Raw genomic sequence first — 16,721 nt, 5'->3', positions numbered from 1 at the left:
CAGCTGTAGTGTTAACATAGACGTTAATAGTGACCACCATGACAGTTACCGTTTTTTTATCAATAGGCAAATTACAATGGCGACGTCGCAGGGTTTCAGACGACAACACTATAACCCCAATCTGGTTATAAACATAAAATACCCATAGAATTACTGTATTCACTGGAGGAAAAAAAACATTTTTGGCACACTTCAATTTTTAAAATTTCCCTGTACAGTGGCGCCAAACCTTTTTAAAGCCAAACGTTGGTGTTCCACACCAAATACCTGAGGTTATATTGCCTTTAAAATAGGTTACTATGTGGATAATTCATTAAATCAATGCCTACCTACCTAAGATCAATGCTGTCATTCAAAGGGAGATGGGGTGGTCAACTATAGCACTGAGCAGGGTGAGAAATAAGGATTTGTTTTAAACTGGACCTGTGGCCAGTTGAGCCTAGGTAGTTTAATTAAAAACTGGCCACTGGCCGCTTACCATTTTTAACCTTCAAAATCAGGCTTTCATAATTTATGGTCAAATTATCCATTCTTGACCATATGTGCTATAGATCCGACCCGAACAAGCCTACTGAAAGAGAGACTGTTTATATTCATTTTTGCTAACTGCTAAATTGGCTTCTTCTATACTGTGTGTAAAGTTAGACAGATTCCCGACACCCAGTCACCACCCATACACACAATTGACACAAGGCCAAGCACACAGCATAGAAGCCAAGACCAAACAATTTAAGGGATTAATAAAGTATTTACTTAATGAACTAAAATATTGAAGGGAAAAACTGAATTAATTAAGTGATCACTTGGGCCACTATAACACCCCAAGCATTTAATTTTTAAACTGGCCCAGCTAATTTTTAAACTAGCGATTGGCATGTGATAGTGCCTTATTTCTCACTCTGGCACTGAGGGAATATCGTAGTAAAATCACGTACATTGGGAGATTCAAGTTTATGGAAACCCCGAGACTGATTTAGCAATGTACGTTTATTCGCACAAATGGGTATGAGTTGACCGCATATATGGGTTAGGAACAAAAAAGGCCAGTTCATAGTTCGCTACTTCCCTATGGCGCAATCAAGTCTGCAAGCAGAAACCTAAGATCGAAGGGTACTACAATTATAGTTATAGCAGTGGCCTGATATTGCAGGCCCGTACAGGTTCACTCTTAACAGAAGTGAGACAGTAACAGTTGAGTCCTTTAGCTCGGTTACAAACTATGTAGCGGATAAAATTAAGATATAGGTCATATTCTGTTGGATTGTCCATTCCGTCGTATGTTTATTGGGGATATTTTAAAGTGGAGGGAAAAGAATCGTAGAAAACTAATACTTCAAGATAATAAAGTAATAAAATAATCGAGTCATTGCAAAAGTAAATATTTACTTTTGGTCAGTGTTAATGACCTGGAAAAAACATAAACAAGAATGGAGGAAAAATAATGTAATGATCTCTTTATAAACATTTGTTTAACATCGCGTTTGTTGTGTAATTATCTCAGTTTAATATTTCAGTTGAATATTCTAGTGATATTTTAGGGACGTTAGCATTGGAAAATTAGTAGTGTATGTTTGAAATTTTTGTAACCTGCAGTTACCTGCTGCCCCAGTATCAGAGAGTGTATAGTCTCTGGCAGTAGGGCTGTGCAAATAGTGTTTTTTTAGGTACTTGGCGAATACCAAATACTTCTGTTTTTGGCCAGGTTTTTAAAAATCGTGCATGCACTACTGGGTTTTTGGGAACCATCTGTCGAATTTCGAAGATGACCAAATAGCGCGACGTTTAAAGGGGCTCCAAAGTTCGGTGGAAAAAAAAAAGAAAATTGAGCATGCTTTTCATTCCCCCCAAACCCTTGGCAGAGGCGGGCAGAGTCAACCGTAAATTTCGCACTTTACTGACTTTACACACATTTTGCCTCCAAACTTTGGAGCCCCTTTAAAAATTTGGACCAAATTCATTTTTTTATCATATTATTCTATCAAATACCAAATTTTTTAGTGTATTAAAGGATTTAAAGGGAATAGTATTACCGTTGCGTATGATTTAGTAGGTTTTACCAAGCTTTAAAAAAAACGTTGCTTCTGCCTTTCGCTAATATCGCTAATGAGTAAATCCATTACAATACAGCTTCAGAAAATAAGACACTTCCTGATTTTTCCCCACAAACAACCACATGCCAGTAGCAGCTTACCTAGTACTCTAGTATCTCCTCTCCAGGAGCCGCTTTGTTTTAAAAGAGTACGGCCATGGACGAATAAAAACCACGGCCTTTAATTTAACCCATTGAGTTGGGAATATTAATCTAGAGATCCAATCAAATCTGCTCCCCGCGAAACAAGTTTTTGAAAATAACGAATGTGTCGTCTCCTCTAAAATGACGAGAAAACGTTATCATATGACCCGAGGCGTCATCCATTATTTTTGAAAAACAAAATCTTTTTGCCAGAAAACACGTCTTATTTGAACGAACCATCGAGAGATAGACGGCGCCACGGGTAGATTAATAACGTTTTCTCGCCATTTGGGAGCTGACGACAGTATTCTTATTTTTTTTAAACTTGTTTCGCGAAATACTAAAATCCGGCGTTTCGATTGGACCTCTAGATTAATATTCCCAACTCAATGAATTTAACCTATATTTAATTTAGCAGACGACAAAACCGAGTAATTCTTTTTTCTCCTTTTGAATGATTTGAATTTCGATATAAATTTCCAACTTTTAATTTTTAATGGCCGACGGTAATTATGTTTGATATTATATTAGAAATAGTTTAAGTTTATTTTAAATTTCACCTGTCTCCCACATAATAGCATTATATTTTATAAAGAGTTTTAACCAAGGCCCATGCTGATTTTTTTTTTCGCAAATTCCCGCCAAAGATTTATATTCTTTGTTCTCCTCATTTAAAGTGTTTATCTTTAAGTTAAATTGTTGTTATCCAATAGTTTTTTTCTAAATATTCATGTTGATTATAAAACTTTTGGTGTTCCAGGAATGTCGTTGTCACGAGGCAGTCTAGATGCCTACGTTTGCTCCGCAAATTCTGCGATTACAATGAAATTAGGTAAGCCATTAAATTGACAGGCTTTTTACTGAGTCATTGGTATGTAAATACTAAAGGGAAGTAATTTTTCAGTTTCTCACGAAGAAGATTTACATGATGACATTGAATTTTATCCAGAATTTACACATCAGTTCTTTGGTGATGGGTAAATTACCCAGTAATCGGGTAATTATCATTTGGTTCATTATTAACTCCATGGATATTTTAGGGAAAGCATATTTGGGTATAGAAATCTTAAAATAATGCTGTATAACACTGCGGCTCAGTTAAATACGTACCTTTCAGTTTCTTACACTGACAAAATAACTGAAGAAAAAAGTGGTGGTGTTAAAGTATGTATCAATTATTAAATTTATCTCTTTTATCTAGAATTTTGAGCAAAAATTTTTTGATAGCCTGATGATATAATGAAAATTATTGGTGAAAAGTATTTAGGAGGGTTTGAAACCAATATCGATACATTTGTTTCCTTGTTGAAGAAAGAGTCTAGCTTCCGACCATTTGGTGAAAAACTGCATAGTGTAGATGTAGCACTCAAAGAAGGTTTGGGAATTGAGTAAAAATGCACTAAATTATCATTAAGTACCATTTAATTATTATCTAGAAGGAGATTTGAAGCGTACTTTTGAAATATACAAATGTGACACGAGTTGTCAAAATTTTACCAAATACCACGAGCGTATGCAAACATTTATTATGTGGTTTATTGATGCAGCTTCTTACATTGATGTAGATGATGATAGATGGGATTTCTTTATTGTGTAAGTTTTGTAAACTTATTTTGGCTGCATATTGGTAAAATTTATTAAACAAGGCATATGATTTCAGTTACGAGAAATATGAAGAAGATGGCTGTTTGAGATATGCTTTTGTTGGTTATACCACTGTGTATCGTTACTACGCGTATCCTGCCAAACAGAGACCCCGAATAAGGTTCTTATCTACACTTGAGTTTATAACATTTTCCTCTTTTACGTTTGTTTAATTTTTCAGTCAAATGTTGATACTACCTCCTTTTCAAAAACGTGGTTTGGGAGCTGAGTTATTACAAACTATTTATAAGTGGTATATTAAAGACTTAGACACTATTGATATTACAGGTGAGAAATGAACTGTAAATATTAACTTAAAGAGTAATAATTTTACCTGTTTCTGTACACACATTTAGTGGAAGATCCTTCTGAGAATTTCTCAAATTTAAGAGACTTTGTGGATGCTAAGAACTGCTCAAAATTACCTTCATTTCAACCGTCCAAATTATTGAAAGGTTTTAGTGAAGAAATGAAGCAAGAGGCATTGTTAAAGCTTAAAATGAATAAAGTATGAAATTTCTTTCTATAAAGTAACATTGGCCTTCTTGTTTTGATGTTGCTGCTGAGTCACAGGTGACGTATCGATGACGTTTTACGAAGACATGAGTAAATTCAATGGGGCACCCTGTTTTTAAGCATAAACTGGGGTACGTTCCGCAGCGCTCATCGGACTCATCGATTAGTAATCGCTGACATCGGTTTCCTAATGTACGCTTTCTCACGTTTCCATTTTTGATATGACGATGGTCAATGGCTGCTCACTGTAGTCATTGTATGGAAGGGCGACTCTTTCCAATGACTGACATGAAACTACTATAAATTCAATGCCATTTTTAAAAAATACCAATGACTGAATAAAAGCATTCAACAAATTACGACGTCATTATGACGAAAAAGCTCATCGGTTGAAAATACAAAACCATCCCGAGTTTTTTTCCTTTGACTGTTACTGAATGTACCCCTGAACTTTACGTATTTTGTGACGAATGAGCTACATAAAAACAAATTCAGCAAGCGAATATTTATAGAAAGGCCTATTGCTACTGAATGTTTTATATTAACTTATTAAAATGGTTTTAGAAGCAAGCACGTAGAGTTTATGAAATTTTGCGTCTTAAAGCGACGGATACCAGAAATAAACAAGCGTATAAAGCCTATCGTCTTGATGTGAAAAATCGTTTGAATGCTCCTTATCAAGTATGGGTTTTAAAAATTTAAGTATAATCAAAAATTGATTGATTGAAATTACAGAGGCAAAAGAATGATTTAGCTAAGCTGGAACACACTTTAAGTGTGGAAGAATTTACGAAAATGATGCAAAATGAAGGTCGCGAGCAACGTTTTGAGCAACTAGAGAAGCAGTATCGGGATCTGGAAGATGAGTACCGACATACTTTGGAAAGATTAGCGGCAGCCCCCAGAAGTTAATGTACTTTTTTTTTGTTTTTAATAAAGAATTGTCTGTGTTTTGTCAATATTTATATATTTCTTAATAAAAAATAACAAGGTCCTTGAAATATCAAGATTAGAGTAACATGAACAAAAAATTTATAAACAAGATTAACAGTTCAATTAAGAGCTAAGAGCAAAAAAAATTAACAATTACTAAATTTATTAAACATGATGTGGAAAATTGGAGCTAGGATGATCTCTCTAGGTTCCTCAGTTTGGCTTTCACAGTTTCTTTTCGGACTGTGGGAGTCAGTTGTCCTTGATTAGTGACTGATTTTGATGTTGGAGTACTACGCATTCCTGGAGAACTTTTGCGATCAATTAAGCCAGTGAAAAAATGCTTAAGCGTTGTATCACTTTTTTCCAGATGTGTTTTGAGTAAAGGGTTCTTCCTGGATGGAGTTTCAGGAATTGGAATTCTGACATCAAATTTCTTGGCTTCGTAAGGATCTAGTGGCAATTTGAGGTTTTCATTCATTCTTGAGAGAAATTCTTGATCATCTTCCGCTTCTACCAACGGTTCCACTAAATGATAATTTTCTCTTTGGGTCAATATCGCGTGTTCCAAGTCGTAATCAGGCAATGGAGCTTGGGAGCTTTCTTGCCACTCTTTGATATTTTTCTCGTGGTCCCATCCTGATGGAATAAAAAGCTTATCACGGTTATAAAGCATAACTGATTTCTCAAATTTGAAGCCATAAATCTTGTGCAAGAAATATTCATGTAGCAAATGGCAGTTTTGGTTTTCTTTGACTGATGTGTAAATTAAGGCTGCTCCACACTGAAGACAGAATTTTCGTACCTCCACTTGTATAGAATCAAAATGATCCTCTTTGAAATGTTGATCAGTTTCTAGCTTGGTTACGTAATCGGATTTTGTAATGACTACTATAATGTCCAGACCAAGATTTTTTTTTAAGGTATTAACTCCAAGTGGCGTCATAGTTTTCAGATTTGACTTGAGGGATGCCTCTATCTGGTGTTCCGGATCTAGGTAATGTCTGAATTTGAAAAGGATTCTTTTCTGATGTTGATGGAAATCTTGATCGCTGATTTCAAGACTCTGTATATGCTCATCCAAAACTGTAAACCATTTGTTTAGAGATTCCAAGATATGCCATGGATGATCCATTGACGCTACAAGAATAACAGTGCAGAGTGGAAACGATTCCTTATTCAAAGGAAATTTTAAAAGAGGCTTGAAAGATAAGTCTCCATCCATGATCCAGACATTTAATTGACTATTTTCATCCCTCTTTTCATCTTTAACTCGCATGGTTCGGTAGTATAAACCATACTCTTTTGTGGAATTTGGTTCGTCATTGGAAAATTTTTGGATTAAACTTTTCTTTCCACTTTTGGAATCGCCAAGAACCAGTAGCACCTTGTTAGATAGTTCAGTTTTGCTTCGGTAACTTTCCCCAACTTGTTCCATTATAGAACACCAAATTTTTTCGTCTTCAGCATGAGCCATATTGTTATCCTTTGAAACGCCGTTAGAAAATTAAAAGTAACTCTCCATTACTTTCCTTTATATACCTTTGAAATTTGGCGGCTGTACATTGCAACTTGTCCGCTAGGGGCACGATGTATCATGTGTGGCAGCTCTGCTGTGCTGCTAAAGAGTTGTTGTAAACCTGGTTGTAGGCGCTGTCGTTTTTACGGTTCTTCCCCTTCTCAACAAAATTTTACCTTGGAATTATAACTACAATCATTAATTTTGCAAGGTATAAAATTCAGTATTAACATACCTTTATATATACGTATATTTTTAATTTATTGTAAAACTCTTATACTTCTTACGTTAGCTATAACTTAGTTAACTACACAAATCCTTCGATTTATTCTTATGTAAGCCTTGGGATCTCTTTAGGCGTTATTCTTCATGGCGTTTTCCGAAATTCCTTTACAGTTAACAGTTTGAGTTTACAGGTATTTAGACCTTTGGAAATGACTAAAGCAATTTCTTAACAAAGGATTTCTTTTGATATACACTGAATATATGTTCTTGATTTACTGTAATATTATGTAATATTTAAGTTGCATGTGATCTAGGAAATATGCAATGATGTTAGTCTAGACTGTTATGATATCATAATGGTGAGGGACCTATGTTAGTATGTTAGACAGAATTCTTTTTCAATTTGAAAGTAACTCTATTAACTCAAAATAAAAAAGTGCGTGTGAAATTTACTGGACCATTTTACCTATCAGTTTGCATACTAAAGCATGGAATAAAAATTTCATGAGACATTTTGCATTGATTTTACATAGCCTTGGTAAAGAAAAATTCCCCTAATAGTAGTTGCAAAACAACAGTGATACTGATTAGGTAAGTGGTCTATTTACATTGAGATTTTAGAAAATTATACAGTTTTTCACTCGTTTTTTTTTATATATACTAGTAGGTTAAGCCATTAACCTTCAATTAGATAGATATGAACAGCATAAATGCTGTAATATTATATTGACTTTCATTTTTATTTATGACTTTATTACTAATTTTTAAAAAGTTATTAAAAAATCACCAATTTCTATCATTTCATAATTCATTTTTCAGTTGAAGGCTGTAAAACAAGTGAGATGTGATCTGGCCTGAGCTGTTTTAACACCAAAGAGTTGTTGAGTTGTGTTTAAAAGATCCTCTGTTTATTTGTACAAAGTATAGTAGTAATATTTTAGTATACTTCTATTTTCACAAAAAATTTTAATTGTAGCTATCAGTGATTAAACTTTTGGGAATATAGATTCTAGGCCTATATGGCTGATCCTGTAACTATTCATGGATATGTGGAAGGTCGTACGACAATAGAGAATGAAACTCAGGCAAGACATTTTTATATTTTAATTAAATCAGCTGAGCCTGTTTTCTCTTGACCATTTTAACTGTCCACGTAAAGGATAATGAACCATGCCGTCTATTAAGGATTCGCATTGTAGCTGGACATAAATTAGCTAAAAAGGACATATTTGGAGCCAGGTAAGACGTTGTTTTGGGCATGTGTTTTTTCGATTTGATCCGTAGCTAGGTTGTTGCGCATTTTTCCCAATTTGCTTATTTAAAAAAAAGAAAACGTTTGATCCTAGATTTAAGCCTGGAATAATTACTAACAAGTATGGAAGCCAAATAAACTATTTGTCACTATAAAGTCTCAGCACTTTTTAAGGTGATCGGAAGATTTGAATAAATTTTTCTTTGGCAGTGATCCCTATGTAAGGATAGATTTATTGAATAAAGAAAATGATACTGTTATTGATGCAGTTTATACAACAACCAAGAAAAAGGCAAGTTTTTATATACCAACATCTACAATTATGTTTAAGTTAAGTTACTTCTAGTCTAAAATTTATTTTTCATTTTAGACTCTAGATCCGCAGTGGAATGAAGAGTTTATATTTAGGGTAAACCTTTTTAAATAGTTTGAGATTTAATCCCAGGCTAAAAGTGATTTTTAATTAGTAGTTTAGATTAAAATATTAAAAAAATTCTTTTGTTTTGGCAATTACTAATTAGAAAAAACATTGCTTTAATAGGTAAAACCTGATATGCACAAAATTGTGATGGAAGTGTTTGATGAAAATAGATTGGTATGATTTTAAATTTAAGTAATATGACAAATTATGATTCATACTCTTTTTTTTTTTTTTTGATAGACAAGAGATGATTTTCTGGGAATGATTGAACTCCCACTTCAACCAATTCAATCTGAAAAGCCAGGTCGAACCATAACAGACAAATTTTACATTCTAAGACCAAGGAGGTTAGTAGTAAAGCTTTTGTTTTTTTTCATTAATAAAGCTTTATATTAAGAATAATTTAAATTAATCACATTAGCGCAAGATCAAGAGTTAAAGGTCATTTGCAGATCTATCATGGATATTTACCAGCTGAAGATACTGATTCTGATGAGACTACATCGCATAATGAATCTGAAGTAAATCCATTAGTTTTATACTTATAATAATATATAATAATTTGTCTTTATTGCCATCAGGTGGGTTGGGAGATGGTAGATAATTCAACTAACAATGGGGTTCGTGAAGAAACACCAGCCCCTACTGTTTTGGTTCCCGCTAATACAGCTACAACCACCACAACTGCATTACCACCGGGCTGGGAAGAGAAACAGGATGCAAATGGTCGAACGTATTATGTTAACCATATTTCAAGAACAACCCAATGGGAGCGACCGACTTTGTACGTATCCTTGTTAAACTTGGCTCAAAATCTTTAATTTATATTTGATTTATTTCTTAAAAGAGCAAACATACTCGATGATCACGCTCAACAACGTAGTTTGGATTCTGCCAGGGAATTTCGTAGACGGGTTCACATTAGTATGGATCAAAGTGAAAATGAAGTTCATGACAATGAAGAAACACTGAACCATGTAATTCCCCATAAATTTAGTTAGTTATGAGTATTAATAATGAAGGTTATATAAAATTATTCAGGAGCCTTCTAGGAGCGACGAATCAGTTGATGTAGGCCCCGTTTGTTCTTAGCTAGCTTAATTTTAACCATCTATTGCTCTATATATTATTATGAAGCTGCTTTACTACTATTACATAACGACAGACTGCGAAGTTTCCTTTATTTTAGCATTGTGGCTGTGGTGTTTGGATATTTTTACAGTTTCTTATATATGTTAACTGGTGCGATTATACTAAGAATTATATGCCATTTAGATAATGAATATTCAAAGATGTGAAACTCTTCACGAAAGGAGAGAATCGGAGGTAAATATTTTCTAATATTTTAAAAACTTCAATTCTAACTACAAACGTTCATTTATCACTAGGCTAGTCTAAATTTACCAGAGCAAATAGCAAATGTTCAAATATCATCCGAAGGGCTACCTGCTGGCTGGACGCAACAAGTCGCTCCGAATGGAAGAATGTTCTTCATAGATCACACTACAAAAACCACTACGTGGGTTGACCCACGTACTGGGAAACCTAGTTCCGTTCCAAACCAAGAGAATGTTGCAAATAAACCTCAGCCAAACAGTGTGGATGACTTAGGTCCATTACCTGAAGGTTGGGAGGAAAGAGTCCATACGGATGGCCGGATATTTTTCATTGATCATAGTAGGTTTTTTAAATTTTGACACGCTTTATTTAGGCACCATATTTCGGGTAAAGCCACTTTCTCAAAAATAAGTCATGATACGCAGTGAAACCATAAAAAAATATTCTTTATTTTAAATTAATGTCTAATACTATGCTGAAAACTATAAATGGTCACCAAAAATAAGTAAATTTCGCTTTAAGTCAATGCATAATACAAAAGCAAAAAAACATTGCTAATTCGTTTTAAAAAAGTTTTGATGTGGCTTACATGAAAAAAAAGCCAACATGAAGGATAGAATAAGAAAAATCCGCTCAATCCCGAGTTAGTTCTCCAGATATTTCCTCCCTAGAGCAGAATATGTTATAGGTCAGGGTATATGATCCCAAACTGTGATTTTCTTATTTTTAGAACCATATAAGACTTATATAACCCCTCTTTTTCTATCTTACCAAATTAGATACGAGAACAACTCAATGGGAAGATCCTAGGCTTAACAATCCAAACATAGCTGGACCAGTAATAATCATTAACTTAGGAAAATGTGGATTTTTGAAGAGTAATCATTTCTCTTTTAGGCTGTGCCATATTCGAGGGATTACCGTAGAAAGTACGAGTATTTGAAGTCCAAATTACCTAAACCGGCCAATGTAGCAAACAAATTTGAGATCAAAATAAATCGCGCTAATATATTGGAAGACTCTTTCCGTATTATCTTAAATGTTCCGCGTATTGATGTGTTGAAGACCAAGTTGTGGGTAGAATTTGAAGGAGAGGAAGTATTAGACTATGGTGGTGCGTCCCGTGAATGGTTTTTCTTACTTTCGAGAGAAATGTTTAACCCTTATTACGGATTATTTGAATATTCGGCAGTGTAAGTCTTTCAATTACATTCAGTTCCTTAAAATTACCTACCTAAAAATTACAATTTTTTTCCACAGAGATAATTATACTCTTCAAATTAATCCTGCTTCTGGTATGTGCAACGAAGACCACTTGTCCTACTTCAAATTTATTGGACGTGTAGCTGGCATGGCTGTTTATCATGGCAAATTACTGGATGGTAAATTTTAATTAAGTTTTGTGTTCTGAACTTGCTTAACCTAATTTTACATTTCAGCCTTTTTTATCCGACCATTTTACAAGATGATGTTAAGTAAAGCTATTGTTTTGCGAGACATGGAGTCTGTGGTATGTATACTGTTTATGAAAAGTCACTAATAAGACATTAAACAATAAACTTATTTTTTATAGGATTTTGAGTATTATCATTCATTGCTGTGGATAATGGAGAATGATCCGGCTGATTTAGATCTACGATTTTCTGTGGATGAAGATTTTTTTGGCCAGATGCAACAAAGAGATCTCAAAGAAGATGGTGCAAATGTTTCTGTGACCCAGGAAAACAAAATGGAATATATAGAGTAGGTTTATTTTACAAATGTTGCTATTCTATTCTTAACCTGCATTATTTACGCAGATTAGTGATTCAGTGGCGTTTTGTGTCTCGGGTTCAGCCTCAAATGAATGCGTTCTTAGAAGGTTTTAATGACATGGTTCCTTTACACCTTATAAAAGTTTTCGATGAAAATGAACTCGAATTGCTCATGTGTGGAATAGGAAAAATAGATGTTAGAGATTGGAAACAGAATACAGTTTATAAAGGAGGCTATCATCCGAACCATATTGTCATTCAGTGGTTTTGGAGGGTATGTTGCATTTTATGAAGTACTTTGACTTTTTCATCAAATTAAACTCTGCTTTTTGCAGGTTGTTTTATCATTTAGTAATGAAATGAGATCTCGGCTATTGCAATTTGTCACTGGAACATCACGGGTGCCCATGAATGGTTTTAAGGAATTGTACGGAAGTAATGGACCCCAACTATTTACTATTGAGAAATGGGGCTCTCCTAGTAATTTACCGCGATCACATACATGGTAAGTATCTTTTTTGTTCAAATTTGGTTGTGATATATCCAGCTTAGCTTAGTTTGGTTTTATTATAAAAGAGGAAGTGCCAAGGTATTACCTTATTTGTCAGTTATAAGTTGACCCTAAGCGGTTTTAGCCTTAGCTATGGCTAATCACAAAACCCTTGGAGCCAGAGGAGAAATCATCATGGGTCTAAGATTCATTCTGGCACAGGCTCGGGAATGTATTGTCTTACTAGCAATCTCGGTTTTTATGAAAGCATCGGTGTCTATGCTAGCTTTTTTCAGGCTGATATTGCCAAGTTTGCTTCTGTGTTGTAGTCAAGCAGCCCTCAAGGCCCTCAAACAGTTTAAGATTTTTCTTCACTGGTCCATTGCTGTTTGAATCTCCTCTCTGAGCTAGCCACCAACAATGTTCAGCTCTATTGGGTTCCTGGCCATCTGGGGGATCTAGGGTAATGAGAAGGTTGATGTTTTGGCCAAGAAAGGGGCAGAGGCTGGATTCTTTGATCTTGAACCTGCCTTTACTATCCCCTCTAGCATAGTGCACTGCTTTATCTCAAATTCTATGACTGACCGTCAACTCAAACTTTGGCTTGAAATGGATGGCCAAAGGCAGGCTAATGAGTTTATCTCAAGCCCCTCCAGGTGGAGAGCGAAAGAGGTGCTCTCGCACGAATGGGCATATCTCTCGTCCTTCTCCCCACTCAATAATAATAATATTAATGGGACTCTGGAGTTATTATTATTATTATTATCATCATCGAAAGGGGTGGAAAGCCGTGCACTTCGACCTTAGGTCCATTGTGCAACCTCCAACCTATTACTTTAGGTGTAAAAATGGTTAAACTTTTGCGTTTCCTCTTTTTATTTATTGCAAAAAGATTTAGAAAAAAACTTAATTTTGTTTAAATTGAGTTGATTTGAGAAAATATTTTAAGGTTGAAGTATAATTAACAAAAAACACTTTTCTAGCTTTAACAGAATCGACCTACCACCGTATGAAAGTTATCAAGATTTAAGGGATAAGTTAATGAAAGCCATTGAAGGATCTGAATCTTTTGGTGGAGTTGATTAGTAAATAATAATGTTAAAAAAAATTGAAAGTATATATAAATATAAATAATGTACCAAAGGAATGTAAAAGCTTAGTTTTTAAACGTAATGGGGATACTTAATTGTTTTTGGCAACTAATGAAAGATTTTGAACTTGAATATAGCGCAATACCTTTATTTATCTAAGAAATAAAACAGTTTCTATTATCCATATATAATTCAACAGTCAGTGGAGGCGATTTTAAGATTTCACTTTTTAAAACCTTAATACCTGTTTTAATTCACAATATTCACTGTTTATTTATTATATACACTGTAGCATAAGACCCAAAAGTGTGTCATCTGTACCGTCGCGCATATTAAAATTTCTAGTAAGACCTATTTGCACTATAGACTACATAACGTACTAGTTGGAATAGTACTAGAAACACTATATTTAGTCTATAGTCTGGCGTGATTTTCTCTCTTCGATTTACTCGCCTGTAGACATACGTTCTAAAACGACTCGCTCGGTGGCCCTGGTGTACCTCGAGTTTGATGACGTACTTTCCGACCCACTTCGTTTCCCCTTTTTGCTTTGCGACAAACTCATTAACTACTATACCGTTCTGACACACTTTTGGGTCTTATACTACTTTTGACTGTAGTAAATTGATTACTTAAAACATTTTTGTCAAAGGAACTGACTGAAAAGGGGAAGTGGTGAATGAGAGTGCCTTTGTAATCGCTTTTTTAAGTCTGAAGTGACATAGGTAAACTTAGGTATTACGCATTTTCAATTCAAAAACATTTTCCTCAACCATACAGCAGCTTAGGATAATTAATTCAAAACGTTTTGCCTCTTAAACTTATTACCGAAGTAAATTAGCTAGAGCCAAGGGTTTTTAATACATATTGAAGTCTGGTAAAGTATACTGTAATATGGGGGAAAATTTTTACGATATTTGCATACGGTATTCTATTAATCTAAATTTATTAATTTTACGTAAAATATAAATTGAAGGTTATTGTAAAAATTAATTTCATGGTGCCAATTACATAGAGTCAGATCTTTTATATATTTTTATTTTAGTTATGGCACAACAAAATTATCTTTTAAGTTAATATTAAATAAATTTATTTATGAACTTGTTATGGGTTTAAAGTTTTTAACTGTGTACTATTTTGGTACTGTTTAACCTTGTTTTAAGAGGATAAGGTTGATTTGTGAAAACGATTGGTGTACAGTTATGGTAAAAACATTGTTGCGGGTAAGGACTTTAATTTACCATATATAATTAATGTAAACACTTGCTTAACGCTTTTACTGACTGTACATTAACTTTGATTGTGAATGAAAACATATGCTCTAGGTACTTATTCGTATTCTACGGAAATACCTATTCCTTTAAATCAAATGGTGAATTTTGAAATATTAACCTGTATATATTTAAAAAAAAACATTCCTTTATTGTATATATCAGATATCTCTATAATTAAAATCAGATTTCATAATATTTTGACAGATAATAATTTATTAGCATTTTTAATTTTCTGCTCCAGGGAACTCTTGAAGGAATTTCATCTCCACTTTTAACTGCAATTCATGGGTACGTTCAGCAGAGCTCATCGTATTCACCGATTAGTAATCGGTGACATCGGTTTCCTACTGTATGCTGTGTCGCGTTTCCGGTTTTGACGTCACGATAGTCATCGGTTACTCACCGAAGTCATCGGCTGGAAGAGTCGGTTTTTCCGATGACTGACGTCATTTCTGACGTAAAACTACTATAAAAGCTACGGCATTTTAAAAAACACCGATGACTGAATAAAAGCGTTCAGCAACTTACGACGTCATTATGACGAAAAAGCTCATCGGTGGAAAATATCAAATCCATCGGGTTTTTTTCCGTTGACTGCTGCTGAACGTAGCCCATGTGTGTCACTTAGTTCAAATAATTACAAAATGTGTAGGCAATGCTAATTACAGTTATATTTTATAATGCAAAGCCATGATGACCACAAAGCAAACTGGGGTGTCCGTTCAGTAACAGTCAACGGAAAAAAAACCCGATGGATTTGATATTTTCAACCGATGAGCTTTTTCGTCATAATGACGTCGTAAGTTGCTGAACGCTTTTATTCAGTCATCAGTGTTTTTTTAAAATGGCGTAGCATTTATAGTAGTTTTACGTCAGTAATGACGTCAGTCATCGGAAAACCCGACTCTCCCAGCCGATGACAAAACCGGAAACGCTAAAAAGCGTACAGTAGGAAACCGATGTCAGCGATTACTAATCGGTGAGTCCGATGAGCGCTGCTGAACGTACCCCGGGTGTCATTGACCACGGCTACCATAGATATAAGAAATGTCATAAGTGGTATTACTCTAAGTACCCAACTTCGAACGGGTTCTATGGGGGCCATGCTTGTCCGTGTGCCAAACTATCTCTCTCTAAAATAGTACTATCTATACCTGCTACTAAAATGAATGCTAACCATTGCCGCGGTAGGCTTACGCTTAAGTGCTTGGTTACTAGAAAACCGAAGGGGAAGAAAAAAACGAATGTCTCTCGAGTTTCCTCTCGATTCCCGAGGCTCGGCTCGATTCACGGAAAGGGGGTTAGTTTTGAATATTCTTTCCCCCAAAATCTTCTATACAACAGAAACGACCTAACCCTGCCTAACCCTCCGCCCCGTTAATTCCCGTTTGGCACACTAGTGGGCGCCACTACCAGAAATAAAATTCAAATCGTTCTCTCTTCGATTCTCTCGAGGATTTTTCGCGCTCGCAACAGCCCCCTGAACCACCTCACGTGCTGACGTCACGAAAAGGGGGCGAACATGTCCCAGAGAACAGCGCGTCTTGGGTACTTAGAGTAATACCACTTATGGAAATGTATATAAAGGTCTAGATAAATTTCGGGGCGTCTAAGCCTAACATAAAACAAGGAATTGACACCTAGCAGACACCGAGGAAGGCACGTGACCAAGAGCTCTCTTAGCATTTTATGGCGTTTTCCATTGGAGTCCTCTGAGCGCTCCTGGAGTGCTCCTAAATATAAAACGTTATAACAAATTTTGTTTCTCAACTCTTTCTCACTTGGGCTACGGCTACGTTCAGTAGCTAGCTTGCAAAAAATTAAACGTTGCCGGATTTCGGAACCGGTTTTCTACTGTACGCTTTTTTTCATTTCCGGTGTGACGTAGCGTTGCTGAACCGTTGCTGAAACATATGGACAAAGTTACGGAGTCTACGCGCGGCTTACTATACTAAAATAAAAGTAACAAGATGGCACAGCCACAATAGTAGCCTCTTCCTACTAGCACTCTTTGATTAGAAACAGCGGCTC

General features: G+C 35.1%; 3 protein-coding genes across 5 annotated transcripts; 2 read left to right on the top strand and 1 right to left on the bottom strand.

Moving 5' to 3' along the window:
* Positions 1 to 2,623: 2,623 nt before the first annotated feature.
* Hat1 (histone acetyltransferase 1) lies at positions 2,624 to 5,352 on the top strand. 2 transcript variants are annotated; one of them, XM_090163914.1, is made up of 11 exons: positions 2,624 to 2,739; positions 2,994 to 3,065; positions 3,138 to 3,210; positions 3,274 to 3,397; positions 3,461 to 3,608; positions 3,670 to 3,826; positions 3,894 to 3,998; positions 4,059 to 4,165; positions 4,234 to 4,385; positions 4,958 to 5,074; positions 5,129 to 5,352. In XM_090163914.1, the coding sequence occupies exons 1-11, from the start codon at positions 2,730 to 2,732 to the stop codon at positions 5,303 to 5,305; spliced, it is 1,242 nt and encodes a 413-aa protein (XP_090020040.1). In that variant the 5' UTR covers positions 2,624 to 2,729; the 3' UTR covers positions 5,306 to 5,352. The 2 variants fall into 2 exon arrangements, with proteins under 2 accessions (XP_090020040.1, XP_090020041.1); XM_090163915.1 differs by lacking the exon at positions 2,624 to 2,739 and adding an exon at positions 2,890 to 2,909.
* A 164-nt stretch (positions 5,353 to 5,516) lies between these two features.
* LOC149922248 (cytoplasmic dynein 1 light intermediate chain 2-like) lies at positions 5,517 to 6,803 on the bottom strand. Its single transcript, XM_090162272.1, has one exon. The coding sequence runs from the start codon at positions 6,801 to 6,803 to the stop codon at positions 5,517 to 5,519; it is 1,287 nt and encodes a 428-aa protein (XP_090018398.1).
* A 143-nt stretch (positions 6,804 to 6,946) lies between these two features.
* On the top strand, positions 6,947 to 14,858 carry Nedd4 (E3 ubiquitin-protein ligase Nedd4). 2 transcript variants are annotated; one of them, XM_090163912.1, is made up of 23 exons: positions 6,947 to 7,056; positions 7,890 to 7,991; positions 8,077 to 8,155; positions 8,230 to 8,309; positions 8,417 to 8,443; positions 8,533 to 8,614; positions 8,693 to 8,731; positions 8,864 to 8,917; positions 8,984 to 9,090; positions 9,165 to 9,264; positions 9,325 to 9,527; positions 9,591 to 9,720; positions 9,785 to 9,814; positions 10,019 to 10,069; positions 10,132 to 10,420; positions 10,861 to 10,919; positions 10,979 to 11,274; positions 11,342 to 11,463; positions 11,521 to 11,591; positions 11,655 to 11,824; positions 11,881 to 12,109; positions 12,171 to 12,340; positions 13,309 to 14,858. In XM_090163912.1, the coding sequence occupies exons 3-23, from the start codon at positions 8,090 to 8,092 to the stop codon at positions 13,409 to 13,411; spliced, it is 2,478 nt and encodes an 825-aa protein (XP_090020038.1). In that variant the 5' UTR covers positions 6,947 to 7,056; positions 7,890 to 7,991; positions 8,077 to 8,089; the 3' UTR covers positions 13,412 to 14,858. The 2 variants fall into 2 exon arrangements, with proteins under 2 accessions (XP_090020038.1, XP_090020039.1); XM_090163913.1 differs by lacking the exon at positions 8,417 to 8,443 and having other exon boundaries at positions 13,309 to 14,857.
* The last annotated feature ends 1,863 nt before the right edge of the window (positions 14,859 to 16,721 follow it).

The sequence above is a fragment of the Leiobunum rupestre genome, chromosome 11 (assembly GCF_980474605.1).
Source record: "Leiobunum rupestre chromosome 11, qqLeiRupe1.1.hap1, whole genome shotgun sequence".
NCBI classification, from domain to species: Eukaryota; Metazoa; Arthropoda; class Arachnida; order Opiliones; family Sclerosomatidae; genus Leiobunum; species Leiobunum rupestre.
This window is presented reverse-complemented; position numbering and strand designations above follow the sequence as displayed.

Coding starts and splice junctions, on each gene's coding strand:
- LOC149922248 (XM_090162272.1), bottom strand. CDS start 6,803: ATGGCTCATGCTGAAGACGAAAAAATTTGGTGTTCTATAATGGAACAA.
- Hat1 (XM_090163914.1), top strand. Junction 3,398..3,460: donor AAAAAAGTGGTGGTGTTAAA/GTATGTATCAAT, acceptor ATTTTTTGATAG/CCTGATGATATAATGAAAAT. Junction 3,999..4,058: donor AAACAGAGACCCCGAATAAG/GTTCTTATCTAC, acceptor TTAATTTTTCAG/TCAAATGTTGATACTACCTC.
- Nedd4 (XM_090163912.1), top strand. CDS start 8,090: ATGGCTGATCCTGTAACTATTCATGGATATGTGGAAGGTCGTACGACA. Junction 8,156..8,229: donor CAATAGAGAATGAAACTCAG/GCAAGACATTTT, acceptor GTCCACGTAAAG/GATAATGAACCATGCCGTCT. Junction 9,528..9,590: donor CAATGGGAGCGACCGACTTT/GTACGTATCCTT, acceptor ATTTCTTAAAAG/AGCAAACATACTCGATGATC.